General features: G+C 43.7%; 1 protein-coding gene across 3 annotated transcripts in view; it reads right to left on the bottom strand.

Annotated features, from left to right (window-relative positions):
- The window catches only part of acsl6 (acyl-CoA synthetase long chain family member 6), an 83,728-nt gene extending 75,696 nt beyond the window's left edge, over positions 1-8,032 (bottom strand). Inside the window, exon 1 of one of the 3 annotated variants that reach the window (XM_067424032.1) lies at positions 7,535-8,032. Coding sequence is in view for 1 of the 3 variants with exons in the window: in XM_067424029.1 (XP_067280130.1) it covers positions 7,271-7,316 (46 nt within the window). In the remaining 2 variants the exon portion in view is untranslated. The other 2 variants (XM_067424029.1, XM_067424030.1) reach the window with 2 other exon arrangements.
- Positions 8,033-9,617: the final 1,585 nt, after the last annotated feature.

The following is a 9,617-nucleotide window of genomic DNA, read 5'->3' on the forward strand; positions in this document are numbered from 1 at the left end:
AAGGTTACTGTTCGTAATACACTAAGACGTCATGGTTTGAATTCATGCATGGCACGGAAGGTTCTTCTGCTTAAACCAGCACATGTCCAGGCCCGTCTTAAGTTTGCCAATGACCATTTGGATGATCCAGAGGAGTCATGGGAGAAAGTCATGTGGTCAGATGAGACCAAAATATAACTTTTTGGTCACAATTCCACTAAACATGTTTGGAGGAAGAAGAATGATGAGTACCATCCCAAGAACACCATCCCTACGGTGAAGCATGGGGGTGGCAGCATCATGCTGTGGGGGTGTTTTTCTGCACATGGGACAGGGCGACTGCACTGTATTAAGGAAAGGATGACCGGGGCCATGTATTGAGAGATTTTGGGGACCAACCTCCTTCCCTCAGTTATTGAAGATGGGTCGTGGCTGGGTCTTCCAACATGACAATGACCCGAAGCACACAGCCAGGATAACCAAGGAGTGGCTCTGTAAGAAGCATATCAAGGTTCTGGCGTGGCCTAGCCAGTCTCCAGACCTAAACCCAATAGAGAATCTTTGGAGGGAGCTCAAACTCTGTGTTTCTCAGCGACAGGCCAGAAACCTGACGGATCTAGAGAAGATCTGTGTGGAGGAGTGGGCCTAAATCCCTCCTGCAGTGTCTGCAAACTGGTGAGAAACTACAGGAAACGTTTGACCTCTGTGATTGCAAACAAAGGCTACTGTACCAAATATTAACATTGATTTTCTCAGGTGGTCAAATACTTATTTTTCTCACAAATGGGTCACAAAAGCATTTTCAATTTACTTGCAACTACTGGAATAATGGACATTAAAGGATTAGATCACTTCAAAATTAATATTTTCTGAGAGTTTCCTCGAGCATTTGAAGTTAAAGTGTATAAATGTTTATTACTGTTGCAAATGTGTGATGGTTTGTGTGGATCAGACTCTATTCCTCTGGATCATCAGTCTCTGAAGCTCTTCCTCATTGGTTTGGACCTTCAGCCGCTGGTTCCCATTGAAGGCCATTATGAGGAGAAAAATCCTGGAATGATTTCCTCAAAAAACGTCATTTCTTTTGCACTGAAGAAAGAAAGACATGAACATCTGGGATGAGATGAGGTGAGGAAACTATCAGGAGGTTTTCATTCTGAAGTGAACTAATCACACTTTACCTTCACACTCAAGTGTCTTCTGGTATAGTGTGTTAAGTGCTCTTTTTAAAGTATGCTGAAGTATTATCAAACCAACAGCCGTGAGAGGCTACGGGAAATACTACTATGAAACATTTTCACATGGAGCTGAAACATCCAGGTTGTGTTAAATAATATTAATAAAGAGGTTCATCACCTGCCTGGAGTCTGAACTACTGGCTTCCGCTCACACACAGCCACACACAGCCACACACACACACACACACACACACACACACACACACAGATAAGTGCATCGTTTCTGTACTCTAATCGCTAGACGACCTTCTCCATATGAGGCCATTCAAAGCTTTTATAGCTTGTGAAGGGTGCTGATTGGCTGCTGTCCATCCTGAGGGCGGGGTCTGGAGTGTAAGCCCCGCCCCCACTGAGGCATCCCTATCACAGGAGATTACGGCCTATTAGTCCACAAAACAGATGGACGAGAGTGACCCTTGCTTTCCAACGGCTATTTAAAGTCGGTCCACTTTTCCCTGGCTTCCTTCCTTATTATTATACAATGACTGTGTGTGTGTGTGTGTGTGTGTGTGTGTGCATGTGTGTGTGTGTGCGTGTGTGTGTGTGTGTGTGTGTGTGTTTAGGTACTTGTTTATATTACATTGACCAAATGTCCCCACAATGTAATATACCACCACCAGCCAGCGGTCCCCACAATATAAATGGATTCATAAACATACTAAATTATGGTTTTTATTTTATTTTTTATGTAAAAATGCAGAGTGTTTCCTGTGATGGTTAGGTTTAAAGGTAGGGGCAGTGTGTGTGTGTGTGTGTGTGTGTGTGTGTGTGTGTGTGTGTGTGTGTGTGTGTGTGTGTGTGTGTGTGTGTGTGTGTGTGTGTGTGTGTGTGTGTGTGTGTGTGTGTGTGTCTGTGTGCAGGATGCTATAAGTCGACGTGTGATCAGCTCCTGTGCCCACACGCCCACACACACACACACACACACACAGAGGCAGGGAAAGCGAAGCGCATTAGTCTGCTCTGAGCCTCCGTGGCCACCGTATCACACCACCCTCAGCAGATCTCTCTCCCTCCCTCCTCCCTCCTCCATCTACCCTTGACTACATGATACACAGGCTTAGCTTACAGCTCACACACACACACCGACTGACATATAAATAACATTAAAAAGCACAAATCACACACACACCTATAGATCAAACACAGTGATCACATCTACGTGATCGACACACTGTATGAACGTCAGCTGCTCTAAAAGAAAAGCCTGTGGTTCAGTGTAACCTCGTGTGGTTGGGTCATGTTTAACGCTCCACCTGAACACATGGCGCAGTTTAAACACACCTCATAATCAGCAATCCTGCATTATTGATCTGACTGCACTGGAGCGCTCTCCATCTGAATAATGACACCACACTGCAAATAATGCTCGTCTTATTTAGTATTTTTGTCTTGTTTCGAGTCTTAAATCAAGATGCATTTACTGTATAAATGACATGAGATATTTGTTCTTGTTTTGTTGAAAATAAAATCTAAATGAAGAGAGTTTTTGCTTATAATAAGATAATAATCTGCCAATGGGGTGAGAAAAATAATCTTAATTCAAACAGAAAACAAGATTATTTTTCTCACCCCATTGGCAGATTATTTATCTTATTTTAAGCAAAAACTCTCTTCATTTTGAGTTATTTTTCCCAAAACAAGACAATAATTTTTACTTGTCTAGTAAATGATTCTTCATGTAAGATTGTTTTGATATTTAGACTAGAAACAGGACAAAAACACTAAAGTAAGAAGAGCCTTTTGTGCCGTGTGAGATCACACATGACCTAACCGCCTAACCCAGCTGGCACAGGATCCACTCAGCTCATTTATTCTGCTCACTAAGCGGCATTCGACTCATTCTCATAACCATAACCATCCGTCTTCCCCATTCCTCCACACCCAGAGCGAGGCGTGAGATCTCTGACCGAAAGAGGATGTGGCGTTCATCCCGGCGGAAGCAGGAGCCGCAGACGCTGAGCTATTGTGGGACACTTCCCATTAAAGAGACAGATCACCCAAACATGAAAGTTCTCCCCCACTGGCTGGGCCTCGTGATGTCCCGCACCGGTGTGAGTTTCTTTGAGGAACGCTGGTAACCAGACAGTCTGATGATGGTAAAGTCCATCTCCGTCTGCTCACTCATTCAGCAGAGGCAGGAGACGAGGACTGAAGCTTCCTGTGGGAGAGCTCATGGGCGTCGACACTGAATTAACTGTGGGCGGGTCGTCCCTCAGGACCGCTCCACTGGAGAAGATGCCACTGCCGTGATTACTAAAGTCTGGCTGAGCGTTAACCGAAGGCACTGAGTTATTTACTGTGTGATTGTGTCTGGGCACACGGACGGACGCTTAGATACCAATCAACCTGAGGTTCGAATCCGCTGACACTCGCTCTACTATGTTTTTATTTTCAATAAAAAAATATAGAAAACAATATAGCTATGAAAATAATAATGTTGTTTTAGGCCAGTGAATGCGCTTGGGTTGTTTTAGCCCAGTGATTGGGTTGTTTTAGCCCAGTGATTGGGTTGTTTTAGCCCAGTGATTGGGTTGTTTTAGCCAAGTGAATGTGGTTGGATTGTTTTAGCCCAGCGTTTGGGTTGTTTTAGCCAAGTGATTGGGTTGTTTTAGTCCAGTGATTGGGTTGTTTTAGCCCAGCATTTGGGTTGTTTTAGTCCAGTGATTGGGTTGTTTTAGCCAAGTGATTGGGTTGTTTTAGCCCAGCATTTAGGTTGTTTTAGTCCAGTGATTGGGTTGTTTTAGCCCAGCGTTTGGGTTGTTTTAGCCCAGTGATTGGGTTGTTTTAGCCCAGCGTTTGGGTTGTTTTAGCCCAGTGATTGGGTTGTTTTAGCCCAGCGTTTGGGCTGTTTTAGCCTAGTGATTGGGTTGTTCTAGCCCAGCGTTTGGGTTGTTTTAGCCCAGTGATTGAGTTGTTTTAGCCCAGTGATTGGGTTGTTTTAGCCCAGTGATTGGGCTGTTTTAGCCTAGTGATTGGGTTGTTCTAGCCCAGCGTTTGGGTTGTTTTAGCCCAGTTATTGGGTTGTTTTAGCCCAGTGATTGGGTTGTTTTAGCCCAGCATTTGGGTTGTTTTAGCCCAGTGATTGGGATGTTTTAGCCCAGTGATTGGGTTGTTTTAGCCCAGTGAATGCGGTTGGGTTGTTTTAGCCCAGTGAATGCGGTTGGGTTGTTTTAGCCCAGCGTTTGGGTTGTTTTAGCCAAGTGATTGGGTTGTTTTAGCCCAGCATTTGGGTTGTTTTAGCCCAGTGATTGGGTTGTTTTAGCCCAGCATTTGGGTTGTTTTAGCTGTTTAGCCCAGTGAATGCGGTTGTGTTGTTTTAGCCAAGTGAATGTGGTTGGATTGTTTTAGCCCAGCGTTTGGGTTGTTTTAGCCCAGCATTTGGGTTGTTTTAGCCAAGTGATTGGGTTGTTTTAGCCCAGTGATTGGGTTGTTTTAGCCCAGTGATTGGGTTGTTTTAGCCCAGTGATTGGGATGTTTTAGCCCAGTGATTGGGTTGTTTTAGTCCAGTGAATGTGGTTGGGTTGTTTTAGCCCAGTGATTGGGTTGTTTTAGTCCATTGAATGTGGTTGGGTTGTTTTAGCCCAGTGATTGGGTTGTTTTAGTCCAGTGAATGTGGTTGGGTTGTTTTAGCCCAGTGATTGGGATGTTTTAGCCCAGTGATTGGGTTGTTTTAGCCCAGTGATTGGGATGTTTTAGCCCAGTGATTGGGTTGTTTTAGCCCAGTGAATGCGGTTGGGTTGTTTTAGCCCAGCGATTGGGTTGTTTTAGCCCAGTGATTGGGTTGGTTTAGCCCAGTGATTGGGATGTTTTAGCCAAGTGATTGGGATGTTTTAGCCAAGTGATTGGGATGTTTTAGCCCAGTGAATGTGATTGGGTTGTTTTAGTCCAGTGATTGGGTTGTTTTAGCCCAGTGATTGGGTTGGTTTAGCCCAGTGATTGGGATGTTTTAGCCAAGTGATTGGGATGTTTTAGCCCAGTGAATGTGATTGGGTTGTTTTAGCCCAGTGATTGGGATGTTTTAGCCCAGTGAATGTGATTGGGTTGTTTTAGGCCTGTGATTGGGTTGTTTTAGCCCAGTAATTGGGTTGTTTTAGCCCAGTGATTGGGTTGTTTTAGCCCAGGGAGGAGATGAGGACAGAACCTTCCTGTGGGAGAGCTCATTGGCGTCGGTGCTGAATTAACTGCGGGAGGGTCGTCCCCCAGGACCGCTCCACTGGAGAAGTGCCCCTGCGGTGTTTACTAAAGTCTGGCTGAGCGTTAAAGGGATAGTTCACCCAAAAAAATGAACATTCTGTCATCATTTGCTCACCCTCAAGTTGCTCCAAACCTGTGTGAATGTATTTCTTCTGCTGATTCTACTGAGAGCTGAGAGACCTTATTGACTTTCATAGTTAAAAAAAAATACTGTGGAAGTCAATGAGGTCCACACAGGTTTGGAACAACATTTTTTGAGTGAACTGTCCCTTTAACCGAAGGCACTGAGTTATTTACTGTGTGATTGTGTCTGGGCATACGGACCGATGTTTAGATACCAAAATATATAAAACAATATAGCTATGAAAATCAATAGTCTAAAGTGTGTTTAATAATAAAGTGTTTATCGGTTAGAGGTGAACAGACATGTGCTGAATTACAGGCGGTAACAGTGAGTGGGTCCAAGATCATTGGTGTGAAAAAGTCTCGTCACGCCCAAATACATTCTAAAAATGCTGGGTTAAAAACAACCCAAGTTGGGTTGAAAATGGACACACCCAACAATTGGGCTGTTTTAGCAGCCCAGCTGTTAGCTATTTCAGTGATTTGGTTGTTTCAGCCCAGTGATTGGGTTGTTTTAGCCCAGTGATTGGGTTGTTTTATCCCAGTGATTAGGTAGTTTAGGCCAGTGATTGGGTTGTTTTAGCCCAGTGATTAGGTTGTTTTAGCCCAGTGATTGGGTTGTTTTAGCCCAGTGATTAGGTAGTTTTAGCCCAGTGATTAGGTAGTTTTAGCCCAGTGATTGTTTTGTTTTAGCCCAGCGGTTGGGTTGTTTTAGCCCAGTGATTAGGTTGTTTTAGCCCAGTGATTGGGTTGTTTTAGCCCAGTGATTGGGTTCGCTGGGTTTGTCCATTTTCAACCCAACTTTGGTTGTTTTTAACCCAGCATTTTTTACAGTGTCCACTGGTTCGACGCCCATGTGTGAACTGTCTCTTTAAGCCAGCTCTCCTCTTCAACACTGGACACCTCTGCTTTATTGAATACGCCATAACTTTTGAAAGAGTGAGCCCCAGCTTCCCTTCAGAGCCAATGCAGAGCTGGCCCGGGAACCAGCCGATGAGTGCGCATCTCAATGGAGAAGACAGAAAGTGTTTGTTAGCCTAAATCTTTAAATTATGGAGGACGGGCTAAAAGATTAGGTTCACCTCAGTCTCTCGTCAAACTGCATAATTCATACGCAGCACATGGCTCGGGTTAGGCAGTGTCCGTGCACTATTCTATGAAAAATGCATGATATGTAAAGAATCTGATCCCTTTTTGGAGTAAAAACCCCAAGTCATCACGCATGTGCTTTTAAATAGCATTATAGGTTCTGCTTAAAGCGACACTGAGGTAAGTTAGCATATAATGAGCCGTCATGAGAAAACGCAGACTCGTAGTAAAGCAGCAGTGCAGGTGGAGTGACGTTTCAGCACCTCATCGCCGGACAGCTCCGGCCAATCAGGAGGCGCGCTCGCACCTGACGTCATCGGTCTCTGCGTAACAATGAAGCACGACACCGGCAAACTAGCCGCTTTAAAAGACGTGCAATAAAAATGCAAGAACATAACACACAACACACATCCGTGTCCTTTCACTACAGACCACATCGCTACATAAAGCCATCCCCGCATATTAACGCGTCGCGCAAGAGCTTCCGCGTTTATGCCGCATCACGGAACACATCCCGATCCGCGAAGGTGCCGCATCGCGTCGCGATCTGACGCTTTATACGGCTAAACGAGCCTTTAATAACGACCAGCTCCGAGATCGAGTGTGTGTGTGCGTGTGTGTGTGTGTTCAGATCAGCATTAACTCACCTAGCACAACCCAAACAGATCCGGCGACGAGAGCGAAGGCGAGCATGTCTCAGTCATGGAGAGAGTTGATCTGCAGCATGGAGGAGAGAGAGAGAGAGAGAGAGAGAGAGAGAGAGAGAGAGAGAGAGAGAGAGAGAGAGAGAGAGAGAGAGAGAGAGAGATTCTGGTCCACAGGCCCGAGAGGAAGAGGAAGAGGAAGAGGGAGTGCGCGACAGACAGACAGGTCTTAGTGTGTGTGTGTGAGAGTGTGTGTGTGTGGCTCACCTCCTGCCTCCTCCCTCGCGAGGATGATGATGATGATGATGGTGCACCTATAGGAGGAGATGCTGCCGCCGGATGACGTCACGTGCGCCTGTTTTCATCATCAGGGGCTCGTCTCCCATTTACACAAAAACACTCTATAACCTAATATTTTAGTTTGTAAGTTGTGCTTTTCTTTGCACTTCCGGTGTGTTTATTGTTTTTTTTTGCTTCGGGATGAAGTGCTATCTCTTATCAGCCCATCTTTTGCTCGAGTCACGTGACGCCTGTTTAACCTTGAGCGGCTCTCCTTCTCCATCACGTGACGCGCACTTCAGAAATCACACACACACACACTCGGTGCATGTCGAAGGAAAGATCACACCGCACTTTTCTTTCTCGCAGGGCTTTTCTTCATGTGTTTGGTGAATGAGTGAGAGCTCTGCGCAGACAGTGACGCAGCCGCCGTGGATTTGCCGCTCAATCCAATGTGACCGAGCTGTCAAAGCAGATGGCCGAGCGGAGATTTACCGCCCGGCTTACTCGAGCCTCTCCTTCACACGGGTGTGTGTGTGTGTCCCACGGCTCATGCACTGCACATATCTAATAATGTATAAAGTTGTTGAGGAATCAGACAGGCCTGCCGTCTCTGAGACTGGCTGGAGAACCGCACTGCCAAAAAAATGCTCTTCTTATTTAGTATTTTTCTGTTTCCACTCAGAATATCTAAATATTCTTAAATCAAGATGCATTTACTACACTGTAAAAAAAAATATTTTAAAAATAAGTTACTAGGTTGCCTTAAAATTTTGAGTTCATTGAAAATAAAAATTTGAGTTACTACAATGAACATGTTTGAGATTCGACAACCTTTATTAAAATATAAAAGCAATAAAAAAACAATTATAAAGCATATTTGGTAATTGTGTGTGTTTTATTTGTGATGACGCAGTGAAACATGCCATATAGTGCTATTTTCATTATTTATCATATTTTTTATGTGGTTCAGATACAATAATATTTTGGGTTTCTATTTATTAAACCTTCATTATATCAACTCAACTTTTTCATTTCAATAAACTCAAAATTTGAAGGCAACCATGTTACTTTCTTTTTTAAAGTTAAACCAACTATTTTTTTTTTACAGTGTAGATAAGTAAAATTACATAAGACAAAACTACAAATTTGTGCTTGTTTTCTGGGGAAAAATATCAGTTTTTGGGTAAAACTTCTATAAATCTAATGTGCTTATATATATATATAATAAGTAATAATGTGTTTATTTTGATATACCTTATTTTATGTGTTATGCTAATTTAACGACCAGGAAATCCCCCTTCAAAAGAAATGGATTGTCCCAGTCGCACATCATTTGCATAATGTGATGTCATTTCTTCTTGAAGAACACAAAAGATTATAAAAGTTGAGTTTAGGGGACAGTAGCGCTGTATGGCAGTACTGTCATAGGGGACAGTAGCGCTGAATGGCGTGGCGAGAGATTGTTTAAAACTGCGTCGAACGCCTGTGTACGCGGACGAATTAAAAGAAGTGTACACCGCAGGGCTGTGTGCTCAACTGTGCGCATACACGTAAAAAAAACTAACCCTGCATCCCAATTCGCATACTATCTGTAGTATTCGAAAATAGAATTAGTATGTCCCAAATCGTAGTCTGCTGACAAGAGTATACCAAAGATACCCGGATGGTTTACTATTTCCAGTCAGAATCGGAAGTGCGGATCGACACACACTCTAACGGCTGATATTACCCACAACCCACTGCGAATTGGATGAGGATTCGATTAGAACAAACGTGGATACAAAGTGTTAAAAAACTACAAACATGGCAGATGTGCGAGTTAAGTAGAGCGGTTTAGATAAAGGGGTTTGAGTGATCAACTATCAATATTTAACCTGACTTAAATATATTTATTCTGTTATCCACATTATATTTCACCCGCAGCAGCATAGAACATGTTTGTAATGACACGTTTGGCCATAAACTTTTAAAAGCATCATTATATTTAAACTGCACACACACGAGGAGAGTCTCTGCGTTAAAGAAACACACACGGCAGATCAACGAGCGGCTCTATTTCTCTCTGATA

The sequence above is a fragment of the Pseudorasbora parva genome, chromosome 18, assembly GCF_024679245.1.
Source record: "Pseudorasbora parva isolate DD20220531a chromosome 18, ASM2467924v1, whole genome shotgun sequence".
Classification (NCBI taxonomy): domain Eukaryota; kingdom Metazoa; phylum Chordata; class Actinopteri; order Cypriniformes; family Gobionidae; genus Pseudorasbora; species Pseudorasbora parva.